At 49.1% G+C, this 25,806-nt stretch overlaps 2 protein-coding genes across 2 annotated transcripts; both read right to left on the bottom strand.

Annotated features, from left to right (window-relative positions):
* Positions 1-440: 440 nt before the first annotated feature.
* Positions 441-6,748, bottom strand: LOC119963665 (mediator of RNA polymerase II transcription subunit 2-like; the record flags this gene model as incomplete). The annotated part of the gene is made up of 3 exons (XM_038792985.1): positions 6,741-6,748; positions 2,126-2,234; positions 441-500 (listed from the first exon to the last, which is right to left on the bottom strand). Coding segments are annotated over exons 1-3 (177 nt in total), but the record flags the coding sequence as incomplete, so codon positions are not given.
* A 13,498-nt stretch (positions 6,749-20,246) lies between these two features.
* Positions 20,247-23,154, bottom strand: LOC119963346 (interleukin-8-like). Its single transcript, XM_038792351.1, has 4 exons — positions 22,992-23,154; positions 22,077-22,212; positions 21,861-21,944; positions 20,247-21,028 (listed from the first exon to the last, which is right to left on the bottom strand). Exons 1-4 carry the CDS (start codon positions 23,053-23,055, stop codon positions 21,010-21,012), a joined length of 303 nt encoding a protein of 100 aa, XP_038648279.1. The 5' UTR covers positions 23,056-23,154; the 3' UTR covers positions 20,247-21,009.
* Between the last annotated feature and the right edge of the window lie 2,652 nt (positions 23,155-25,806).

The following is a 25,806-nucleotide window of genomic DNA, read 5'->3' as shown; positions in this document are numbered from 1 at the left end:
CAATGAGACAGAGCAGAGATGGAGCCCTAAGCCCCACTTCCTCCTCTCCCCTGCTTCCTCCTCTCTCCTGCTTCCTCCTCTCCCCTGCTTCCTGCTCTCACCTGCTTCCTACTCTCTCCTGCTTCCTGCTCGCACCTGCTTCCTACTCTCTCCTACTCCCTGCTCTCCCCTGCTTCCTGCTCTCTCCTACTCCCTGCTCTCCCCTGCTCCCTGCTCTCCCCTGCTCCCTGCTCTTTCCTGCCCTCTCCTCTTTCCTAATCTCTTCTGCTTCCTCCTCTCCCCTGTTTCCTGCTCTCTCCTGCTTCCTCCTCTCCTGCTTCCTCCTCTCTTCTGCTTCCTCCTCTCTCCTGCTTCCTCCTCTCCCCTGCTTCCTCGTCTCTCCTGCTTCCTCCTGCTTCATCCTCTCTTTTGCTTCCTCCTCTCTCCTGCTTCCTCCTCTCTCCTGCTTCCTGCTTCCTCCTGCTTCCTGCTTCCTCCTCTCTCTCCTGCTTCCTGCTCTCTCTCCTGCTTCCTGCTCTCTCTCCTGCTTCCTCCTCTCTCTCCTGCTTCCTCCTCTCTCTTGCTTCCTCCTCGCCCCTGCTTCCTGCTCTCTTCTGCTTCCTCCTGCTTCATCCTCTCTCCTGCTTCCTCGTCTCTTCTGCTTCCTCCTCTCCTGCTTCCTCCGCTCCCCTGCTTCCTCCTCTCCCCGCTTCCTCCTCTCCACTGCTTCCTGCTCTCTTGCTTCTTGCTCTCTCCTACTCTCTCCTGCTTCCTGTTCTTTCCTGAATCCTGCTGTCTCCTACTCTCTCACATTTCCTGTCTCTCCCACTTCCTCCTCTCTCCCACTTCCTGCTCATTCATACTTTCTGCTCTATCCTAGTTCCTGTTCTATTATACTTTCTGTTCTCTCCTATTTCATGCTCTCACATACTCTCTACTCTCTCCTGCTTCCTGCACTCTCTTACGTCCTACCCCTTCCTATGTCCTGCTGTCTCCTACTTCCTGCTCTCGCTTGCCCTCCTGCGGTTTCCTATTTCCTGCTGTTTCCTGCTTCCTGCTCTCCTGCTTCCTGCTCTCTCCTACTTCCTGCTCTCCCTCTTGCTTCCTGCTCTCCTGCTTCCTGCTCTCTCCTGCTTCCTGCTCTCTCTCCTGCTTCCTGCTCTCTCCTGCTTCCTGCTCTCTCTCCTGCTTCCTGCTCTCTCCTACTTCCTGCTCTCCCTCTTGCTTCCTGCTCTCCTGCTTCCTTCTCTCTCCTACTTCCTGCTCTGCCTCCTGCTTCCTGCTCTCTCTCCTGCTTCCTGCTCTCTCCTACTTCCTGCTCTGCCTCCTGCTTCCTGCTCTCTCCTGCTTCCTGCTCTCTCTCCTGCTTCCTGCTCTCCCTCTTGCTTCCTGCTCTCCCTCTTACTTACTGTTCTCTCCTGCTTCCTGGTCTCCCTCCTGCTTCCTGCTCTCTCTCCTGCTTCCTGCTCTCCCTCTTGCTTCCTGCAATCCCTCTTGCTTCCTGCTCTCTCCTGCTTCCTGCTCTCTCCTGCTTTCTGCTCTCCCTCCTGCTTCCTGCTCTCTCTCCTGCTTCCTGCTCTCCCTCTTGCTTCCTGCTTTCCCTCCTGCTTTCTCCTCTCTCCTGCTTCCTGCTCTCCCTCCTGCTTCCTGCTCTCTTCTGCTTCCTGCTCTCTCCTGCTTCCTGCTCTCTCTCCTGCTTCCTGCTCTCATCTCCTGCTTCCTGCTCTCTCCTGCTTCCTGCTCTCTCTCCTGCTTCCTGCTCTCCCTCTTGCTTCCTGCTATCCCTCCTGCTTTCTCCTCTCTCCTGCTTCCTGCTCTCCCTCCTGCTTCCTGCTCTCTCCTGCTTCCTGCTCTCTCTCCTGCTTCCTGCTCTCTCCTGCTTCCTGCTCTCTCTCCTGCTTCCTGCTCTCCCTCTTGCTTCCTGCTCTCATCTCTTGCTTCCTGCTCTCTCTCCTGCTTCCTTCTCTCCCTCCTGCTTCCTGCTCTCTCTCCTGCTTCCTGCTCTCCCTCTTGCTTCCTGCTCTCATCTCTTGCTTCCTGCTCTCTCTCCTGCTTCCTTCTCTCCCTCCTGCTTCCTGCTCTCTCCTGCTTCCTGCTCTCTCTCCTGCTTCCTGCTCTCCCGCTTGCTTCCTGCTCTCTCTCCTGCTTCCTGCTCTCTCTCCTGCTTCCTTCTCTCATCTCCTGCTTCCTGCTCTCTCTCCTGCTTCCTGCTCTCTCTCCTGCGTCCTGCTCTCATCTCCTGCTTCCTGCTCTCCCTCTTGCTTCCTGCTCCCTCCTGCTTTCTGCTCTCTCTCCTGCTTTCTGCTCTCCCTCCTGCGTCCTGCCCTCTCGCCTGCTTCCTCCTCTCTCCTGCTTCCTCCTCTCTCCTGCTTCCTGCTCTCTCTTGATTTCTGTTCTCTCCTGCTTTCTGTTCTTTTCCTGCCTCCTGTTCTTTCTGATTTTCCCCTCTAGATTGATGGGCTTCCTCCAAAACTCAGAACTGGGGAATCTTATTCCAGCTGGATTATGGTGCAGAAAATGCAATCCAAAAATGAAATGTTCCTGGATGATGCTGGCAATGAAGTGAGCTGACTGTCAGAAGAAGGGGTTGATTTGAGGGGGTGCTGGTAAATAGTAGATGCTTCCATCGCTGCTGTGTAGATTCTCCCATTTGTGCTGACGTGCAGAATACGGCCAGGTTTAATGGATATTATGGATGTGGCTTGTGTTCCCATCCTACTGAGGTAGAAGACTGGGTTGTGACATATCCAGTAGATGTTTGTGAGTGTGACATCAGGATGGATGGTGAAATTCTTCATGAAATGTCAGGACGCTGGAACAGGGAAGGACAATTTGAGTGGCTGAGGCACCCGATGCTTTTGTGAACTTGCCACGTTTTGCATTGTCTGAGGGTTTAACCCCCTGACCTCACACTGCCTTTGATTTGTCAGCCAGTTATCTAAATTGTAGCTTTCCTCACCATCAAATGAGTAATCCGACATCTGGTCTCCCTGATGTATAGCTGTGCGGTGTGAGCATCTACTATCCATTAAGCAGCCAAGTTATGTAGCAAGGCCCCTGAGACAATTGGCTGAGAGGACATACCAGAAAGGTCTCCGAGTCACACACGTGACTATAGTTCGTCAGCCTGCCATGTTTAAGCGGGTTCCTTTCAGATATTTCATTAAATCATTGGATGGTGCTCATAAACCCTTGTGGACTTATTCATTCTTCCCCTTCGAAACATACGACTGGCGGATGAAGCAACAACTCAAAGGGTGAAGGGGAATATCTCTGTGGTGCATTCATTTTCTCCTCAAGCAAAATCAGCCACTTATGACGGATGGGTTTGCAAGCTGATTGCTCATTTGAAAATTCTGTTGCACAAAGCCAAGCTCGAAGGAACGAGAGGTCAGTGCCCATGAAACCCTGGGAGGGAAAGGCCAAATTGGTGAAGTGTCATACAGCCTTCATTCCTCAAGCTTTAGATAGAAGGGCCAGCACCCATTGCCGGAGGTGAAGTGACTCATGGACATCATAGAATATGCAAGTTTCGGGGTGTTCTTGTGTACATTGCAGCATAGAGCTGAAACTATGCAAAGAAATGACCTTGTTTTATTTGGCGATCAACATATTGGACAGCTACAAATCATCTTGCCATTTTAAGATCCTTACCTTATGATTATCAATGAACTATTGATGCAAGACATTGGTTCATTCCAGGATCCGGATGCAGGATGTGTTGGAGATCCTCAGGGAGAATTCTCCTGTCGTGCAACCTGAACCTCCTCAATTTTAAAAAAAGTTCTTAAATTGTTGCTCTACTTATCCTAATGGATACCCCTAAGCCCCCACCCCCGCACCCCACACTCCGCCATACACCCTCCACCCGGACGCCACCCACCGGAGGGACATCAGATGGCCCACTCAAGGGCAGCATCCATTGTAGCCGTTACGGGCATTCCAGGCTGGGGCCGCGGAGTGTACCGTGCCCTTGCCCCCTGGCCAACGTAATCGGTGTCTAACTTTCTGGCCTTACGTCTAGGTGGATTCCCAAACAGTACATTGGGAGTGATTCCCATCCTGCGACCTGGGTCCCCGTTGGTGGGGGGGTGAAAGTGTGGGTGATGCTGTTGCACGTTTTACTGTGGTTGTAAAACGCGTTTATTGGAGTGTATTAACACGCCTCCGTATTCGACGTGTGCTTAACACTACTAGGCTCTGTTCTATGTATTTATTCAGCTCTGGAGTCGCCAGGTGCCGTATAGACACCGTCACAAGTATTCCAAGGTCAAGTTCAAAGTAATAAAGACGATACACCGATTAGTAAGGTTCAAACGATCAATATTTATTATACAGTTATAATAAATACTCATACGCACACTAAGAGACTAAGCTATAACTAAACTTAAGTGATCAGAATACTTATCTAAACTGGGGGCAGTGGAGGCGACACAGGGGGGAAGTGGGGGGTCTGATGGCGGCGCCACTGAGAGGGAACCACAGATTTGTCCCGGGGAACACTGGCGGGGGATTCCAGAGCTGGCACAGGGCGGGCATCAGGCAACTGAGGGACATGTTCATAGAGGGGAGGTTTGCGAGCCTGGGAGAGCTGGAGGAGAAATTTGAGCTCCCCCCGGGGAACACGTTTAGATACCTGCAGGTGAAGGCATTTGCCAGACGACAGGTGGAAGGATTCCCCTTGCTTCCCGATGGAGGGGCGAGTGATAGGGTGCTGTCAGGGGCCTGGGTCGGAGAAGGGAAGGTCTCGGACATCTACAAAATAATGCAGGAGGTGGAGGAGGTACCGATAGAGGAGCTGAAAGACAAGTGGGAAGCGGAGCTGGGAGAGCAGATAGAAGATGGGACATGGGCGGATGCCCTAGAGAGGGTCAATTCGTCGTCGTCGTGCGCAAGGTTGGGCCTCATCCAATTTAAGGTGCTGCACAGAGCCCATATGACGGGGACTAGGATGAGTCGGTTCTTCGGGGGGGAGGACAGGTGTGTTAGGTGTTCGGGAAGCCCTGCGAACCATGTACATATGTTCTGGATGTGTCCGGCACTGGACGAGTTCTGGGAGGGGGTGGCGGGGACGGTATCGAGAGTGGTGGGAACCAGGGTCAAACCAGGGTGGGGGCTAGCGATTTTTGGGGTTGGGGTGGAGCCAGGAGTACAGGAGGCAAGGGAGGCCGGAATATTGGCCTTTGCGTCCTTGGTAGCTCGGAGAAGGATCTTGATTCAGTGGAGGGACACAAGGCCACCAAGTGTTAACACCTGGTTAAACGACATGGCAAGCTTCATCCAATTGGAAAGAATCAAATTCGCCCTGAGAGGGTCGGTACAGGGGTTCTTCCGGCGGTGGCAGCCCTTCCTTGACTTTCTGGATCAGAGATAGGAACCGGAGGCCGAAACAGCAGCAACCCGGGGAGAAAAAGGGGGGGGGGGGGAAGGGAGGGGGGGGGGGGGGGGATAGCAACGAAGGGAGCACGTCAGCGGGGGGTCGCGGGCAAGGACTGCCCGAGGCCATCGGCAGAAAGGGAAAAACGGTTTGGTTGCTAGACTGATAGCGCGGAGGGGGGGGGGGGGGGGGGGGGAGGGAGGGTGGGGGGGGGTGCGCGCGGGGGAGGGCGTGGGGAGGTTTTTCCAGGGGGGACTTGTGGTGTTATAATTTAAAATGTAATAGGGGTAAATGTTTGTATCGAAAAATTTCAATAAAAATTATTTAAAAAAAAAAAAGAATACTTATCTAACAGGAACAGGCAAGGTCAGAGAACGAGGCCTTCGTCCTGGTCTTGTACTGCAGCCTTCAGCAAGCGTTCTGGTACTGGGAGTCTAGTGGGCTTGGATCGCGTAGCGAGCGTTGAACTTACGGTTTCGGCGGCTGGTGCTCAACGGCTGGAGTCAGGATGCAAGATGTCAGTCAGAGCCGGAGCACGGGTTTAACAGACCGGGCTATGTGGGGAATTTGCCTTTATACCCCTCTCTAATGTCCTTGCCCCCTTCTAGGCGGGCTCTACCTTTCGGTACCGATTGGAGCGTTTCCAAACGGTTACCTTCGAAATCCTCCAATGCGAGGGCCTTCCTCGGTGTTGGGGGGTGGTTTCGATATTCGTTACTCTGGTGCCATCCTGTCTGCGCAACCAATTAAGTGTTACATTGAGATGGAAATGTTGCCATTGTCCGTGCCTGGATCTGGGCTGCCTCATCAGAATGCTAAGCGCTTTGCCATTAACACCTTTGGCTTGGAGATCTTGCACCTGGCCAGAAACTGGTTTGCTGCTTGCAAAATGCTAATTAGTTGAGAGCAGACTGTCTGCTCTCACTAAACAGGCTTTTCCTTCTGTCTTCCATTTTACTTTGGCTCAGTGTCCATTTTGCGTGGCCAGCATGGCTACAATGCTGAGGGTGGGAGTGAGGGTGGTGTCGGGTGCAGGTGGAGATGAGCGTGGTGTGGGGGTGAGGGTGGGGGTGGGTTGTTGACTCACATGTCACTGGCAACCGGGACTCAACTGGGTCTCACTTCCTTGCCCATGGCCGACCTCCACCCCGGCGACCACCATTTCCTCCAGGCCGCTGACCATGTCCAGGCCCCTCTGCTCTGCCCTGATGAGGGGCTGCAGGTCCGACAGTCCTCCAGTTTTCTCCCTCACCCGCCGGCTATGGCTGCCCTTCCCCTGTGGAGTGGGGAGGGGAGGGGAGATACAGAAAACGTACAGTCTTAGACAGTCCAAACGCATGCAGCCCAGGGGGTAGTTAGTTGGTGGCTTCAGTGGCCAGGGCACCCGGCCATACTGGCTGGTATGGGGGTCGGCAGCTGGTGGAGGATGGGGCTTTCACCGCCCTCCGGGGTGGGGGGATAGTCGGGTTATGGGTGTGTGGACATGAGTTAGTGCCAGTGGCAAAGTGCTGCCTACTCACCCTGGCTGCCCTGAGGAGGTTGTGCAGTTTTTTCAGGCACTGCTGGCCCGTCCGGACAGTATTGCTCACCCCGCTGACAGCCTCTGCAATCTGCACCTAGGCACCTAGGCACGGCAGTCAGCGGCGGGCTGGCAGCCTCCATCCCGGGCCGGAATACAGAGTCAACCGCCTCTCCTCCACCGGGTCCAGCAGGGCCTCCAGTCGGCATCATTGCTGCCATCTTGTTGGCTGGAATGGCGTGTGTGTGGGGAGTGAAGTGCGTCTATGCGGCTGCAGCTTGTCAGCCTCCTGTATGTGTCAATCTTGGACCATGCGAATCTCGCCCCTTAACAGTTGCGGCGCCAGTTTTGCATTCGTGGATCTCCACGAAACCTGTGCCGGCATCAACACTTAGTCTCAAGAACGGAGAATTCCACTGCAGACATTTTATGCAGAGCGGTATTTGTGTATCCGCTCAGTGCAACACCAGTGTGAGTATCCCACTAGTTCCCACTATCCATATACCTTCTGAGGGGACTGGTCCATTTTCAAGTGGGCTGCAGCCAAACATTGTGTTACTGTGTGCAATTGTGATATTCAGAGCTTTTTAAGACCTTTATTTCTTTAAACCTTGGGCTGAGTTTAATGGCTGCTTTCAAAATGGACTCTGAGGGCCCCCTGGATTTCTGGAACAAATTCAGTCAACTAAAGACGAGCAAGGCAAACTGGGATAGCGGGACCCACGCTGGGTTTGGGCATGTGTCTACTCCTCTACCTCCTGGTCCCACAATAATGAAAATAAGTCCCCCCTTTAGGATCCACTTCAGCTCCCCTTCCTCCACTGCCCCCTCACCCCCAACAATGACCAGAGTATACATGCCGGTCAAATCAGGGTCTTACCCTGGACCCCAGCACCCTGCTTAACATGGTAAATAGGCCTGTAGTGCCTGACTCTGGTGTCCCCCCAGTGAACGTTGCTGTCGCCACAGTGACAGCCGTAATGCTGGTGGATCATTGTCCACCATTTTGGGAGCGTTGCTTGTTTAATTTTCTCCAGGTGAAAGGGCTGAACGTGCAGCCAAATGTCTCGGTGCTGACTAACCAGAGGACCTGTAGGCATTTGTAAATCAAAACCAGTGTTGCCAGTGACACCTGAGTGCGATAATTACTCTAAAAAAGCCAACATTTTAATCTTACACGTGTTATTTCATCACTTTATAGTTTATCCCTCTTCCATCAGTCATGGCCTTTCTGAAGCATAACAAATTAACCCCACACTGCGTAATTTCCTGCCTTTACCGCGCTCTTGCATTTCTCTTTTCTCAGGTGACACACCTAATGATCGTGAATACAAACCGACCTCTGAGCCATTGTGGTTCACAATACAGGTAATGCAATAGCTGACACAAACCCTCTCGGTGGAAAAGATAATAGTTCAAATAATGTCTTCAGATTCCTTCACTATGTTAAAAAAAACCGCACAACTTGCACATCCACCCTGAAGCAAAAGGAAATAAAATATGTACAAACTAGAGGAAAGATTGCTTACACGTTGATTATTGGCATGATTGCATAAACCTCTTTTTAGCTGGAAAATGTTCTAACTTACAGTCACTCACTTTACCATTGGGTCGAGTAGTTACATTAAAATGGCAAAGACAACTTCTAATTGGCGAGGATCACAGAATTCAGTGCAAACAGGTTTCAGCAGAAACTGAGATTGTTTTCATGCTCAGTGGTAGAAACTGGTTTTCCCGGCACAAAGTGAGAATCCGATAGTGTGCTGATCGCACTTGTCCCAGCGAAGGGAATCCAAAAGCTCAACTAAGTTTACTCCTCCACAAATTGATCATTGTTTGGGTGGGCTGCTGGCAACTGTTGCACCTCCTATTCCTGAAGATGGCTTGCTTCACAGGCGGAAAGTTGAGGTCTGGTAGGGGGCTCTGAGGCTGCTGTAGATGGGAGTGGGAGTGGGGCGCTTGTTTGATCAGGAGTGTGGTGGAGGGGTCCTGTTCCTCAGCAATGATTTCTGATCTTTTCTCAGCAAGATAACCTTACTTCCCAGGCCCAGTTTCTACACTGATCATCATGGACCAAATTAAAACAGGAATTAAATTATTCTTGAAAGAAGTGGCTAGTGAGATAGTTGATGCATTTAGTTTGAATTTTCCAAAGATTTGTGGACGGTTCCATTAGATTGGAAGGTAGTAAACGCAACTCCATTATTCAAAAAGAGAGGGAGATAGAGAGGGGGTAAGTACAGGCCAGTTAGCTTCACATCTGTCATAGGGAAAATGTTGGAAGCCATTATTAAAGAAGTGAAAGGAGGCCACTTGGATAAGTTCAAGGTAATCAGGCAGAGTCAACATGGTTTTGTGAAAGGGAAATCATGCCGAACCAACCTGGAACATAGGAACAGGAGTAGGTCATTCAGCCCGTCGTGCCTGGTCTGTTATTTAATAAGATCACGGCTGATTGGACACTTCTTTTTTGTTTCATTTTTAAAATTTTTCCAATTCAGGGGCAATTTAGCATGGCCAATCCACCTGCACATCCTTGGGTTGTGAGGATGAGACCCATGCAGACATGGGGAGAATGCGGAAACTCCACACGAACAGTGACCCGGGGCTGGGATCAAACCTGAATTCTTGGTGCCGTGAGGCAGCAGTGCTAACCACTGCACCACTGTTCCACCCTGCTGATCAGACACTTCAATGTCTTTTTTACACACTATCATTGGCCATGAAGCTCATCAACTCCATATTCCAAGGATGCTTAGACCCACTGCAATTGCTTACCGCCACAACCGGTCCACAGCAGACACCGCCTCCCTGGCCCTTCACTCATTCCTGGAGCATCTCAACAACAAGTGACCCCTACATCAGAATCCTATTTATTGACTGCAGCTCTGCCCTCAACACCATAATCGCTGCCAAGCTCATATCAAAGCTCCAAAACCTAGGACTTGGCTCCTCACTCTGCAACTGGATCCTCGACTTTCTGATCCACAGACCACAATCAGTAAGAATAAACAACACCTCCTCCATAATAATCCTCAATACCGGGGCCTCGCAAGGCTGCGTACTTAGTCCCCTACTATACTTCCTATGCATACACGGCTGCGTGGCAAAATTTGGTTCCAACTCTATTTACATGTTTGCAAACGACACAACCATAGTGGGTTGGATCTCGAACAACATCGAGTCAGATTACAGGAGGGAACTTAGTGGAGTGGTGTAACAACAACAATCAATTCCTCAATGCCAGCAAAACTAAAGAACTGGTCATTGACTTCAGGAAGCAAAGAACTGTACACACCCCTGCCAGCATCAATGGGGCCGAGGTGGAGATGGTTGACAGCTTCACATTCCTCGGTGTACACATCACCAAACATCTGCCCTGGTCCACCCATGTCGACGCTACCACCACGAAAGCACAACAGCGCCTTTACTTTCTCAGGAAACTAAGGAAATTCGGCATGTCCATACTGACTCTTACCAATTTTTACAGGTGCACCAGAGAATGCATCCTATCGGGCTGCATCACAGCCTGGTATGGCAAGTGCTCAGCTCAAAACCGCAAGAAACTTCAGAGAGTTGTGAACCCAACCCAGTTCATCACACAAACCTGCCTCCCATCCATTGACTCCATCTACACCTCCCGCTGCCTTGGGAAAGCGGGCAGCATAATCAAAGACCCCTCCCTCCCGGCTTACTCACACTTCCAACTTCTTCCATCGGGCAGGAGATACAAAAGTCTGAGAACATGCACAAACAGATTCAAAAACAGCTTCTTCCCCGCTGTTACCAGACATCAGTTTCAGCCGGTGAGGGATAGAAACTGGGGACATGAGAAATACTCAAGTGGTAAAGGTAAAGGTGATCTGATGGGAGACAGTAAAGAGAGTGTACCTCAGATTAAAAAAGAAATCCAGGAGGGTGGAAAAAGATGAAAAGTTTCAAATGTTTTCACTGTAATAAACTAGGCCATGTAAAGTCACAGTGTTGGTGGTTGAAGAAAAGCACTGGGAAGGCTGATGTGGTAAAACAGGATAAAACAATGGGATTTGTTGGAGTGGTAAAGGAAAGCCCAAGGGAAGCGAAGGAGGTGCAAACAATTGTACAGCCTGTTCAATATGTAATTTTTAAGAAGTTGCCAGATGTCTTTAAAGAATTACTCATGTGTATCAGGAGGAGCAGGTAAAGAAGTCACAATTTTAAGAGATACAGGGGCTAGTCAGTCGTTAATGGCAAGAGATGAGGAATTATGTAGTTTGGGAAGAATGTTGCCAGAAAAGGTGGTGATATGTGGAATTCAAGGTGAGAGGAGTAGCATTCCATTATATAAGGTAAGGTTGGAAAGTCCAGTGAAGAGTGGTGAAGTGGTAGTAGGAGTAATAGATCAACTATCTTGTCCAGAAATACAGTTTATCTTGGGTAATGATATAGCTGGATCACAGGTGGGAATGATGCCTACTGTGGTTGATAAGCCAGTGGAAAATCAGACAACTGAAGGGTTGAAGGATGAATATCCTGGGATTTTTCCGGATTGTGTAGTAACCCGGTCGCAAAGTCACAGGTTAAAACAGGAGGAGAAATCAAAGAGTGAAGATGAAGTTGAAGTGCAATTATCAGAATCGATCTTTGATCAGATGGTTGAAAAAGAACAAGAACAGGTGGAGGATGAGGCAGATATTTTTAGTTCAGGAAAATTGGCGGAGTTACAACAGAAATATTTAGAAATAAAACGGATATATCAGAAAGCATATACGGAAGAGGAATCTGAGAGTATACCAGAGTGTTATTACTGTAAAAGTGATGTCTTGATGAGAAAATGGAGACCTGTACATATGCAGACGGATGAAAAGTGGGCAGAAGTTCATCAAATAGTATTGCCGGTAGGGTATAGAAAGGCGGTGTTGCGAGTTGCACATGAGGTACCAGTGGGTGGTCATTTGGGAATAAGGAAAACTCAAGCTAAAATCCAGAAACATTTTTATTGGCCTGGGCTACATAAAAGTGTAGTTAAATCTTGTCAATCATGTCACAAATGTCAAGTGATAGGGAAACCTCAAGCAGTGATAAAAGCAGCGCCCTTAATACCCATTCCAGCATTTGAGGAACCTTTTACAAGGGTCCTAATTGATTGCGTAGGACCGCTTCCTGAAACAAAAAGTGGGAATCAATATCTTGTGACTATAATGGATGTGTCTGCTAGGTTTCCAGAGGCCATTCCCGTCCGTAATATTACAGCTAAAAGGACTGTGGAGAAGTTACTTAAATTCTTTACTAGATATGGACTACCCACAGAAATTCAATTGGATCAAGGATCAAATTTTAATTCACAGTTTTTCAAAGAAGTTATGGATATCTTAGGAATAAAACAATTTAAATCAACTGCGTACTATCCAGGATCGCAGGGAGAGTTAGAAAGGTGGCATCAGACATTAAAGACAATGTTGAGGGCGTATTGTCAACATTATGCAGAGGATTGGGATAAAGGAATTCCAATCGTATCATTTGCAATTAGTGATGCACCTAATGAGTCGACCAAATTTAGTCCTTTTGAACTAATTTTTGGTCATGAGGTAAGAGGACGACTTAAATTGATTAAGGAAAAATCGGTGGTTGAGAAATCTGAAATTACACTGTTGAATTACATGTCAAATTTTAGGGAACGATTAAATAAAGCAGGTGAATTGGCTAGACAACATTTGAAAGTTGCACAAAATGTGATGAAACGAGTAGCGGACAAGAAATCCAAAGTTCCTAGTTTTGTCAGTGGAGATAAAGTTTTAGTGTTGTTACCAGTGGTAGGTGAACCTTTAAAAGCTAGGTTTTGTGGACTGTATCAGATTGAAAGGAAATTAAGTGAGGTGAATTATGTGGTAAAAACACCAGATAGAAGGAAGACTCACCAAATGTGTCACGTGAATATGTTTAAAAGGTACTTTGAAAGGGAAGGAGAGAAAAGGGAAGTTTTAATGATTCTAACTCAAAGTGACAAACCAAATCCAGTTAACTGTGAATTTGACATACCTCAAATTAAATTGGAAAATGAGGATGTTCTTAAAAATTGGGATGAATTGTAAAGTTACCTTCCAGAGGAAACACGAACTGACCTGAAAGAGTTATTGATATCACATGGGCAAGTTTGTAGAGATAAATTGGGAAGTACTAAAATGGCTATACATGATGTAGATGTGGGAAATGCTGCTCCTATCAAACAACATCCATATAGGCTTAATCCTTTAAAATTGGCATAGGTTAACAGAGAGATTGAGAGTATGCTGAAAAATGGCATAATTAACGTGGGTTGCAGCCAATGGAGCTCACCCATAGTGATGGTACCTAAACCAGACAGTACCCAACGGTTGTGTGTGGACTATCGAAAGGTGAATGCAGTTACAAGAACGGACTCTTACACTTTCCCACGTTTGAAGGATTGCCGTGAGAAAGTGGGACAATCTGCTTTTATTTCCAACTTCCAGACATGGAAAGAACATTTAAAGCATCGTATGGAGTTCTTCGATCCACTTCAGGAGACGGGTTTGGTGATGAACCTAGCCGAAAGTTAATTTGGAGGAGCCCGAATCACTTTCCTTGAGGAGTTTCCAATACCCTCAAGACGAAGGAAAATAATGTGATTTCGTAGCATGAGTGGATTTGATCGAACCTTTGTGCAAAAGTTTTGTGGCGTGATTACTCCACTGATGGACTTGCTAAAGAAACGTTAAAAATTTCAATGGACAGCGGACTTTCAACAGGCATGTGATGGCCTGAAAGCTGTGATAACCGATGCTCCTGTGCTGGAGAATTGCAAGGGGATCTGTGGTCAGATTGAACTAAAGTATCTGACTTTAAAGAGAAATGCCGAGGCGTAGAGGAATGGATGAATCGTGCATTGACTTTCTTGTTCAAAGAGACTGTCAATCGAGAAGGATTTTGGTTGGAGGAAGAACGGGAAACATGGACTTTATTATTATGCCTGTTTGTGTGTGTTTTTTTGTGAAACGAAAAATTATATTTACTGTGTACATTTCTTAGTGGATGGTGCAAAAGTGAAAAATGAAACCATCTTGAAATTGATGGTTTCTTTTGTTTCTGGGGGGAGGTGTCATGTGAGAGTACCTTTAAGAAATTGATGTTTAAGCGATGTACCTTTAAGAAATAAAGCAGCTCATATTACTGAAGTGATGTCAGAGTGTGGGTGGAGCTGGGTTTTAGCTCAGCCAATTTGCAGTGTTTAGGTTCATTTTTGAGGAAAAGAGCTTGGGTGTGTCTGTGTTTGCAGTGAGCTGGATCTGCGGTGATCTCTGCCAGAAAAGACTATCTCTGAATCATTTGGGTCATTTAAAATCATAATAGTAATGTCTTTAACCTGATGTGTTTCTGTTTAAAGGTGTTAAGTCTTTTGGAGGTTTGAAGGAACATTTTGAAGGATTATTTAGTGTTGTATTATATTCGGGGTTATCTTTGACGTAAGGGGTGTTAAGGGATCCAATGTTTATTTGAAAAGGTTAAGTTGAATTCATGGAATAAACATTGTTTTGTGTTTAAAAACCCATGTGTCCATAATTGTAATACCACACCTGGAGACCAAGCCGTGTGCTTCAAAAGCAACAATACATTAAAGGGAGAGGTTGGTTGAACTCCATGATACATTTTGGGGTTCTGAAAACACCTCTCCCATAACAGTGTGAAGATTCACTTTGGCCCTTAGGGTCTGTGTGGTGATCACTTCTACCAATCCTGTCATGGACAGCCACATCTGCCACAAGTATATTGCTCAGAATGAGGTCAAGTACATAGAATTCCTACAGTGCAGAAGGAGGCTCCTTGGCCCATCGAATCCACACTGACACTCTGAAAGAGCACCCCATCTAGGCCCACCCCCACACTCCATCCCTGCAACCCCATATAACCTACACATCTTTGTACACTAAGGGTCAGTTTAGCAAGGCCAATCCACCTAACCTGCACACCTTTGACAAAGAGTCATTGGACTCGATAAATTAGGGGTGGGATTCTCTTGTACCCAGCGGGGCGGGGGGTCCCGGCGGGATGGAGTGGCGTGAACCATTTCCTGGTTCTCTGCACCTTCAGGGGCTAGGCTCGCCCCAGAGTGGTTGGCGCCCCGCCAGCCAGCGGGAAAGGGGCTTGGCACCACGCCAACCGGCGCCGAAGGGCCTCCGCCAGCTGGTGCGAGTCGGCGCATGTGCGGGAGCACCAGCGCGTGCTGGCGTCATTCCCGCGCATGCTCAGAGGGATTCACTTTTGCACCGGGCATGGCGGAGGACCATGGCCTCTGGTGCAGAACAATAGAGTGCCCCCACGGCACAGGCCTGCCCGTGAATCGGTGGGCCCCGAACAGATTCAATTTCTCAGATATCTCACCCTTTATCGGTGCGAATGGTGAGGAAGTTGTTTGATTGTCACAGGAACATCGAGTAGGCCACATAGATTCATTAGGGAAGCAAACGTTCCGTGTTATCTGATCTGGTTTATATTCAACTTCAGCTTCACACCATTGTGGTTAACTCGTAACTGGCCTCTGTGACCTCACAAGCGGTCTTGTTCAATACAATGGGCGGGATTCTGTGATCCTGAGGCTAAAAGTTGAGACCATCGGAAACGCCGTTGCGTTTCTCGGCAGCGTCAACACGGCGTCAGGATCAGCAATTCTGGCCCTGACAGGGGGCCGTGCATGCACAGTGCCACCGGCGCCAATGCTCACGTGCGCAGTGGCCCCCTTCTCCGTGCCGCCCCCGATACAACATGGCGCAGGGCTACAGGGGCTGGCGCGGAAGGAAGGAGGCCCCTAGCCAGAGAGGCTGGCCTGCCGATTGCTGGGCCCCGATCACGGGCCAGGCCACATTGGAGGCCCCCCCGGGGTCAATCCCCCCTCCCGCCTCCACAAGCCACTCCCTGATCCTTCCACACCGAGGTCCCGCCGGCTGTGAACAGTTGTGAACGGCGCCAGTGGAACTCGGGTTTTTTGCGACGGCTGCTCAGCCCATCCCGGGCCGAGAATCGGCAGGGGGGCTGCGTAGAGCGGGCCCTGACTGGCGGTGCGCCGACCATGTCTGCGCCAATGGATCGGAGAATCGCATCCTGGCGTCGGGGCGGCGTGGTGCGATTCGCGCCAGTCACGGGGATTCTCCGGCCCGGCCCAGGGCAAAGAGATTCCGGCCCAATGTCTTTGGGGAACCAGGAAAGGGTAATAAATGTTGGCTTTGCCCGGTGACGCCTTTATTCTGAGAATAAAATAGAAAATGTGGCCATTGGACTGAAAACTGCAACGGATCGCCAACCAAAACAAAAAGCATCAGCGAGGAACCAGTGTCTCCAGGTCCAAAGGAGCAGAAATTGGCAGCACAAAAGGAGGGGGGGGGGGCTGAGGGGAGGTGTCCCTGGTGGGTGCTGGGAGGGTCATGGAGTGATGAGTCGCAGCACTCCCGCGGTGATTCCGATCGAGGGAGAAGCGCCCAACGGCCACTACCGGTGTTTAAATTAAGAATGGCTGCCATGACTGGCTTTAAAATGAGAACAACATGAGGCTGTGTATAGCCTTCTGGCCAGAGGTGGCAGCAATGCGCAGGTCACGAGCCATTGATGAACACTTGACGTTATGCATCCTGTATGTACGGGCTTTGGTGTGAAATCATGGAGAAGAGCTTCTTCCATTTTCTAGCTGCTGGCAAGCAAGGCAAGAGGACTGTGAAGATGGATCATTTTGGTACATGGTAGAGACAGCCAGAGGCACAAATAAACAGTGCACCTTCTGCCCAGGATCTCATATTTGGAGATTGTTGCGCAGGAGAGCCCTGGGCAGGACAGAGCAATGCTAATGTTAGCTATGTACAGAGCTCCAGGGTCTCTGGTTAACAGTCTACAAAGAAGAAACTTAACTTGCGAACAAAGCAGTGTAAAGATGATTTTGTGTGGTATGGTTTTGCTAATTGTGCCAATGCAAATAAGAATGCAAAGTCCATGAGGTGAATTCCCTCCCTCCCCAGCCACATGTCCCTTGGTGGAGTGTCTTTGCCAGCAGTGGGATTTTATGTTCCTGCCGCTGGCCAATCGGATTTCCCTTGTGTCCACCCGATGCTGCCAGCAAACCCACGGGTGGGGGTGCGTAGCCAGCGGAATGGAGAATCTTGCCAGTGAACAATTCGCTCCCCTTAGTGCCGGTAAGTACTGGGGGTCAATCAGGAGGGAGTCAGTTGAGGGTGTCTCTTGGGGGAGAGTCAGTCTGGGGGATCAGTAGGGGTCGGTCAGCTGGGGGAGACACAGGATCAGCCGGGGGGGGGGGGGGGAGAATGTCAATGGCGGGGGAGGGTCAGTCAGGAGGTTTCATTCAGGGGGCGTCTGTCGAAGGTGTCGACGGGGTCGATTAGGTGATCAGTCGAGTGGTCAGTGGGGGGGGGGAATCAACCAGGGGGTGTCAATCAGGAGGGAGTCAATCTGTGGGTGAGTCAGGATGGAGTCACTTGGGGGTGCCATTCTGGGGAGGGGAGTAAGTTGGGGCTGGGCCAACCGGGGAGGTGACTGCCAGGGCAAGACTGGAAGTCAGTCGGGGTAGGGTCAGTCGGGTGGGGGGGAATCAGTCGTGGTGGGGGTTGAGTCGGGGGCGAAGTCAGTTGGGGGTGGAATCAGTCGGCGGGCAGTCACTTAGGAAGGAGTAGTCGGGATAATCAGTCGGGGGAGGGGTCAGTCGGGAGAATCAGTCAGGGGGGGTCAGTCGGGGGAGGGGACAGTCGGGGGGGGGGTCAGTCGGGAGAAGCAGTCGGGGGGGTCAGTTGGGAGAATCAGTCGGGGGGGGTCACTCGGGAGAATCAGTCGGGGAGGGGTCAGTCGGGAGAATCAGTCGAGGGGGGGTCGTTTGGGAGAATCAGTCGTGGGGGGTCAGTCGGGGGAGGGGTCAGTCGGGGAGGGGTCAGTCGGGAGAATCAGTCGAGGGGGGGTCGTTTGGGAGAATCAGTCGTGGGGGGTCAGTCGGGAGAATCAGTCGAGGGGGGGTCGTTTGGGAGAATCAGTTGTGGGGGGTCAGTTGGGAGAATCAGTCGTGGGGGTCAGTCGGGAGAATCAGTCGGGGGGGGTACGTTGGGGGGGGCATCAGTCAGGGAGGGTTAGTGGGGAAGGAGTCAGTGAGAAGGTGAGTCAGAGGGTCAGTGTGAGTGTCAGTCAGGTTCTCAGGTGGGGGTGTCAGTTGTTGGGGCTCTGACTTGGGGTGTCAGTCAAGTGTTGGGGGTGTTTCTGCTGGGTGGGTGTGAGCCAGAGGGGAGAGCAGTCAGGGGAGTCAGTTGGGAGGAGGTGAGGGGTGGAGTCAGTCGGGGGAGTCAGTCGGGGGGGGGCGGAGTCAGTCAGGGGGAGTCAGTCAGGGGAGAGCCAGTCAGGGGAGTAAGTCGGGGGGGCGGAGTCAGTCAGGGGGAGTCAGTCAGGGGGGTCAGTCGGGGGGTGTGAGTCAGTTGGGGGGTTGCAGCCAGGGGTGTCAGTTGGTGGATCATTCGGTCAATCAATAGGTTGTGTCAGTTGGGGGTCTCATTTGGGGGTGGTTTTTGGGGGGGTCAGTCAGTGGGGGGTGAGTACCGGGCTGTTGGGGCGGGAATGCAGTCAGGAGGAGCTATGTGGATTGGGGGAGACTGTCTGTGGGCCGGTGGGGGGGGGGGGCTGATTGGGGCAATGTTTGGAGTAGGTGGGGTGGTCCAGTTCTGGATTACAGAGGTCCCGTGAGGTGTTGAGTGTTCCATGGAGGATCCCCAGGCTGGGATCTTGGTGTACTGGGATGGGAAAAGGTCTGTAAAATAGTTACCCAGAAGGCAGAAGTGGTTTTTAATTTTATCTTGGTAATTATGGATGTAGCACACCAGAACCATGCAAAGTTTGGGTTTTGAATCACATTATCTAATTCACATTGCAGGGGAGTTTCCAACTGGGAGTTTGAACCACCTCGACTATTGCCGGGAATCCCATACCCCTGGAAATCTTCGGGGCTGGTGGGAGGGGGGTGGGGAGGGGATGGGGAGGGGGGGGGGGTGGGGGGGGGGAAGTAATCTTGGTTGTGGAGTGTTGACCTGAAGGAGGCTCTGAGTACCGTCACAAACTAGCTGCATATCCATGGAGTGGAATCCCTTCCTCGTCTCAGGTGAGATGGTGCTGGAGGATTGTGACTTCCGTGCTCTCAAAAGCGTCCGGAAGCTTGGGGAAGGGGAAAACCCCCTAAAATGTCTCTCCACTGCTTCATCGTGATGTCAAAGCCAAATAAATGAGCTAGTCCCCTGCAAAGGGAATCAATGATTTGGCATATATACCCCTTACTCATGTTTGATCCCTTCAGCTTGAAAATGAAAATGAAAATCGCTTATTGTCACGAGTAGGCTTCAATGAAGTTACTGTGAAAAGCCCCTAGTCGCCACATTCCGGCGCCTGTCCGGGGAGGCTGGTACGGGAATCGAACCGTGCTGCTGGCCTGCTTGGTCTGCTTTAAAAGCCAGCGATTTAGCCCAGTGAGCTAAACCAGCCCCAGTGAGCTAAACCAGCTTCAACTCCACCTTCCTGCATTATCTTCATAACCCTTCGCTCACTGCCTGCCCGACACTCTGGCTTCTGTCTTGCTCATACTCGGCTAATGGCTGAGAATCCATTGTTTCCTAGGGTTGAGAATTCCAAAGATTCACAATCCTTTGAGTGAAGAAATATTCTCCTTTCTGTACTAAATGACTGACCTTGTTTTGGACTCCCCATTATTGATGACTGTAGGCCTTAACTCATGTCCACACACCCATAACCAGACTGCGACGGCCTCCTTGAGCCTCTCCATCTTTCTCTTCTCTCTTAAGACCCTCCTTAGAGCCCACCTTGGTGACAAAACGCTTGGCCATCCGCCCAACTATCTCCTTGCGACGATCCATATCCATGTTTTGCTGCTATGAAAACGCCTTGGGACTTTTAAAATTCTATCAAATGTGTAATATAATGCGAGTTGTTGTTGTAAAGGTAGAGAGCAGCCTCCGCCCAAAGTTCCTTTCTCAGCCAAAGCCCCTGCTAGTATTCCGAAAAGGCGGAGGAAATTCATCCTACTGCATTTTTTAACAAGCTACCCAGAAGCTTCAAAGTAGATCAGCTCCTTAGGTTGGTTTTACACCAGTGAAAGCCACACGGGGAATGTGAATGAACAATGCAGCAAACCCATGTGTCCTATCCCCCACAGGTCACCTGTGGACACTTCTTAAAGGTGTCAGTCACAGATAAAGGTCATTTAAAGAAAACTCTATACCTGCGGATCAATAATGGTTACGGCTACCTTTTTGTTGCTTGCTGCATTATTCTCACATTCTTTAGAAAACAGGACATTCTGGCAACTTGCAAAGCAAGACAAAACAATTCCAATTTTTAAAATGTTTATTTTAAATAAATAAATCAAGACATGTACAGCCACAATCTTTCCATTCCATATTAATAATATAATAATAAATTAAAGAGAAAAGCTTCAGATAAAGGCTGGAATTCTCCAGCCGCTGCAATTCACTGTTCCCGACAATGCACTCCCACTCGCGGATTTCCCGGCGGCATGGATCTTTCCGGTGGGAAATCAAATTGACAAGCGGCAGGAGGATAGAATCCCTCCTCCAACGAATGGAATGCCACCGAGAAACACAAGGCTGGGGGACCGGAGAATCCTGCCCAAATTCTTATTAGGAAAACAATCACAAATCAATAAACATTTTAATTATTAATGCAACATAATTCTTGGAACCCAGTAGTAAAATCAACCATTTTTAGAGATATCTGGATAATAAAATAGACATAAATAGCAAACACTTGACTGACAATTTGTCATACTGAACAATATACCATTGAGTAACTACATCCTGTAACACTGCTACATGGCAGCAAGTGTTAAGAATTTGTTTGAATAACAATGAAAAGTAATTATTCCAAAGAGCTGGGGCCTAATTACCGAAGGAAATGTTCATGCTTCAGTGTTCCAGGTGCTAAAACAGTTCAATAAACAGAAACACTTCAAGCTAAGTTGAACCTCATTGACTGTGACGGGTCTGCGCCAAGCCAGGCAGGCAGATGGAAAATCCCAACTTTCTACCAGTGTTTTCTAATCTCTTGACAAGAAAAATTGAGCTTCTCTTCGGCGAGGTTAATTCATCTTCTTGGAACTATGGAAAATGAGAGAATGAAGAAATTAAGTTTATGGCATACAAAGATATGAAATACAAAAAGCTTTCAAAATATGTTAGGTCGGAAATTAACTGGATATATTTACAACATTTACTTGAAGCTGAATGAAATATTAAGTAATAATATATTTAATTGAATCAGAATGTTAAACATTCAGATTGAAGATCATCCCTGAAGAGTCATGTCATCTATTAACATATTCAACATTGACTGCAGCTTCAGCCCAGCATTGTGTTGACAATCTTGTTCCATCTGGGAACTATAGTTTCATATACTCTGGCATCTCCTTTGGGTGGCCATTCCTGGAGTGTTCTTGAGCTGTTTGACGATGAGACTATTATTTCCCATCCTGCACCTGCCTTGAGCCCATTTCAAGATCACCCGTGGTAACGGGGGCACTCACTAGATAGTGACGAGGAGCAGGAACCGTGTGGACTGCTTTCCTTCACTAGGTTTGTGTCTATGTAACCAACACTGGGAGCTTTCTGCTCTAGTTGTCTAATCCAGCACAAACCAGCAATCCCTGGCATTCTCCTAGTGGTCAGTGCCCAGTCACAAGGTGTACTGATTCACTGACACATTGGGGCCTATGTTTTCAATTCAGCCGTTCAACTCTGAATGATATGATGAGAAAATGATCAAGAGTATTTCGCTGAGGTTGGGTTCGAGTAAATGTAGGAAGGCCTGACTTATACCACACCTGACTGGACAGAATTAGATATTGTGATCTAACAGAAAGTGGGAAACTCAATAAAAGTACAGTGAAAAAAGAAACCTCCCCACCCTCACCATACACAGAATGAAACTTACTGTTTGATCATCCTGTCTATGACTCTCTTCACCCAGCCAGCATCAGGATGGAGACACACACGATTCGTACTTTTAAGGGTGGCACTGAAAGAAATGAAGAATGACATTGATCATTAGCCATTCACCCTCTTGTAAGAAGCTTGAACTCCTATTTAAACCTAGAATAATTGCTGTGTTTTTACAATACAGGAAACTGAAGAGGAATTAAACACTTACATAATTTCAACGTTCCCGCAGTGAGGACCACTTGGTATAATTTCGATGTTCTCGATGTGCTTCGGGTGGATGAATTTTGAATGTGTTTTGATACATTGGCAGCGGAGGTTCATTCCTGTGTTTCCAATCGATGCAGCTGTAAATTAAACAAATGGATTGATTTCCAGATTTGCACAGGGTGTCCCTCTCATGTGCTCCACATTCTCTGCTGGGACTAAACTGCTAGATATCCTCTATAATATTCTTCCTGACTGTCACATTTCTGATACCAAGCAGTCCAACAGGAACCTCAGTGAATCAGCACCCCAAGCTGAAAGGAGGGCTTGCATTCCTGTTGTAATAATTGGTAGCACTCAAACTAATCGAAAGAAGAGTTTCAAATTTTTCCTGTGCCAAAATTATTTTAGTAACTTCCATCAATTTTCCAATGATTTTGACACATGCTCGTTGGACTGAATTTTACCAGCCGCCAGTAGAGGAAACGGAGACAGTAGTGATTGGTGAGATAGCAGGGAGTTTGGCCAGGATGGCTCCCTGTCACTGGGGAGGTTTGCCAACAGCTGACAGGAGGCGCACTGTGAGGATAATCATCTGTCTGATCCAGTGAGCCAAGCAACCAATCTGAATAATTATGGTCCCAGCTTGGGACCAGCCGTGCAACTTGATATTTGTGTTCGGAAGCCCATGATAAAATCTATCCCATTCATTCTAATTACATATACTCCCAACTCTGCTGAAGTCTTCTGTCTAAAGAGTCACACAAACATTGAACAATTGCCATATGTTTCAATAAATACTGAGAAGAATTCCTCTTGCTGTACAATGTCATCTACAATATGCAGCAGAGTCAGCAGGGAAAAGGAGCCATATCATTATAGATGCTGTATAGATGCTGTGAAACTAGAGATTTCTTACCTTGTATGGATAACACTCCCAGTGCCAGGAGAGCGAGAACGACGAGAGTATCTTTGCTGTTCATTGTGCTTTACTTGTTTGGTGATCTTTTATCTTCTTGCTGCTGTGCTGCTGCTGCTGCCTGTGACTGACCTACTGAGGCTCACATGCTGTATTTATAGCCAGAAATCTGTGACTCACTCGGAGGAGTTGGCTCATTTTGGAATTTCTCCGGATGTGTGGATTTACAACAAAGCTTATTATTGATGAAACAATGTATGGTAAAATTAAACTGGAAATGTGTTTATTTGTTAATTACATCTATCGGAGCACTTCAATTAGAATCTTTACTTTCTTTTTCAAAGCCAGGTGGTCAAAATTAACTCTTAATTCCAACTAAAATGAATGGAAGGTTTTGTAATGAACACATTGACATATTCAATGTAGGTGATATTAAAGTGAAAATTAATTTTATAATGAACACTGTCCATGAAGAAGACGAACAAGGCAGAAATACAGCTGGTCAAGTTAGATTACCTCCCTGGACGTTAGAGCAGTAAAGAATTCAGAAGAAACTACTAATGAAGGGCGATGAGATTGTCGAACACACTACAACAGGGAATGGTTGAAGCAAATGATCGATTTATTTCAGGGGATACTGTGGAAGGAGGAAAAAGAGAATTGCAATGATAGATTTAGATGGGAAAAGGTGGGAAAAGGCTCAACTGGAGCAGAAAGACTGGCTTGGTTTTGCTGGGCTGGATGGCCTGTTTCTGTGCTGTATATTCTACGTTATCCTGTGGAAGGGACAATGAGACAGGGCAGAGATGGAGCCCCAAGCCCCACTTCCTCCTCTCCCCTGCTTCCTCCTCTCTCCTGCTTCCTGCTCGCACCTGCTTCCTGCTCTCTCCTACTCCCTGCTCTCCCCCGCTCCCTGCTCTCCCCTGCTCCCTGCTCTTTCCTGCTCTCTCCTCTTTCCTGCTCTCTCCTCTTTCCTAATCTCTTCTGCTTCCTCCTCTCCCCTGCTTCCTCCTCTCCCCTGCTTCCTCTTCTCCCCTGCTTCCTCCTCTCTCCTGCTTCCTCCTGCTTCATCCTCTCTTCTGCTTCCTCCTCTCTCCTGCTTCCTCCTCTCTCCTGCTTCCTCCTCTTCCCTGCTTCCTCCTCTCTCCTGCTTCCTGCTCTCTCTCCTGCTTCCTGCTCTCTCTCCTGCTTCCTCCTCTCTCCTGCTTCCTCCTCTCTCCTGCTTCCTCCTCTTCCCTGCTTCCTCCTCTCTCCTGCTTCCTGCTTCCTCCTGCTTCCTCCTCTCCCTCCTGCTTCCTGCTCTCTCTCCTGCTTCCTGCTCTCTCTCCTGCTTCCTCCTCTCTCCTGCTTCCTCCTCTCTCCTGCTTCCTCCTCTTCCCTGCTTCCTCCTCTCTCCTGCTTCCTCCTCTCTCCTGCTTCCTGCTTTTTCCTGCTTCCTCCTCTCCCTCCTGCTTCCTGCTCTCTCTCCTGCTTCCTCCTCTCTCCTGCTTCCTCCTCTCTCTCCTGCTTCCTGCTTCCTCCTGCTTCATCCTCTCTTCTGCTTCCTCCTCTCTCCTGCTTCCTCCTCTCTTCTGCTTCCTCCTCTCTCCTGCTTCCTCCTCTCTCCTGCTTCATTGTCTCTTCTGCTTCCTCCTCTCTCCTGCTTCCTTCACTCCCCTGTTTCCTCCTCTCCCCGCTTCCTCCTCTCCCCTGCTTCCTGCTCTCTTGCTTCCTTCTTTCTCCTGCTTCTTGCTCTCTCCTACTCTCTCCTGCTTCCTGTTCTTTCCTGAATCCTGCTGTCTCCTACTCTCTCACATTTCCTGTCTCTCCCACTTCCTCCTCTCTCCCACTTCCTGCTCATTCATACTTTCTGCTCTATCCTAGTTCCTGTTCTATTATACTTTCTGTTATCTCCTACTTCATGCTCTCACATACTCTCTACTCTCTCCTGCTTCCTGCACTCTCCTACGTCCTACCCCTTCCTATGTCCTGCTGTCTCCTACTTCCTGCTCTCGCTTGCCCTCCTGCGGTCTCCTATTTCCTGCTGTTTCCTGCTTCCTGCTCTCCTGCTTCCTGCCCTCTTTTACTTCCTGCTCTCTCCTGCTTCCTGCTCTCCCTCTTGCTTCCTGCTCTCCCTCTTGCTTCCTGCTATCCCTCCTGCTTCCTGCTCTCTCCTGCTTCCTGCTCTCTCCTGCTTCCTGCTCTCTCCTGCTTCCTGCTCTCCCTCTTGCTTCCTGCTCTCCCTCTTGCTTCCTGCTCTCCCTCTTGCTTCCTGCTCTCTCCTGCTTCATGATCTCCCTCCTGCTTCCTGCTCTCTCCTGCTTCCTGCTATCTCCTGCTTCCTGCTCTCCCTCCTGCTTCCTGCTCTCTCTCCTGCTTCCTGCTCTCTCCTACTTCATGCTTTCCCTCCTGCTTCCTGCTCTCTCCTGCTTCCTGCTCTCTCTCCTGCTTTCTGCTCTCCCTCCTGCGTCCTGCTCTCATCTCCTGCTTCCTGCTCTCCCTCTTGCTTCCTGCTCTCTCCTGCTTCCTGCTCTCTCTCCTGCTTTCTGCTCTCCCTCCTGCATCCTGCCCTCTCTCCTGCTTCCTCCTCTCTCCTGCTTCCTCCTCTCTCCTGCTTCCTGCTCTCTCTTGATTTCTGTTCTCTCCTGCTTTCTGTTCTTTTCCTGCCTCCTGTTCTTTCTGATTTTCCCCTCTAGATTGATGGGCTTCCTCCAAAACTCAGAACTGGGTAATCTTATTCCAGATGGATTATGGTGCAGAAAATGCAATCCAAAAATGAAATGTTCCTGGATGATGCTGGCAATGAAGTGAGCTGACTGTCAGAAGAAGGGGTTGA

The sequence above is a fragment of the Scyliorhinus canicula genome, chromosome 3 (assembly GCF_902713615.1).
Source record: "Scyliorhinus canicula chromosome 3, sScyCan1.1, whole genome shotgun sequence".
NCBI lineage: Eukaryota > Metazoa > Chordata > Chondrichthyes > Carcharhiniformes > Scyliorhinidae > Scyliorhinus > Scyliorhinus canicula.
This window is presented reverse-complemented; position numbering and strand designations above follow the sequence as displayed.

What these genes read in the sequence shown, in the direction of transcription:
- LOC119963346 (XM_038792351.1), bottom strand. Translation starts at nt 23,055, where the DNA reads ATGAACAGCAAAGATACTCTCGTCGTTCTCGCTCTCCTGGCACTGGGA. An exon ending in GGGAGTGTTATCCATACAAG is followed by an intron (nt 22,213 to 22,991) that starts GTAAGAAATCTC and finishes TTTAATTTACAG; the next exon opens with CTGCATCGATTGGAAACACA. An exon ending in TGCGGGAACGTTGAAATTAT is followed by an intron (nt 21,945 to 22,076) that starts GTAAGTGTTTAA and finishes CATTTCTTTCAG; the next exon opens with TGCCACCCTTAAAAGTACGA.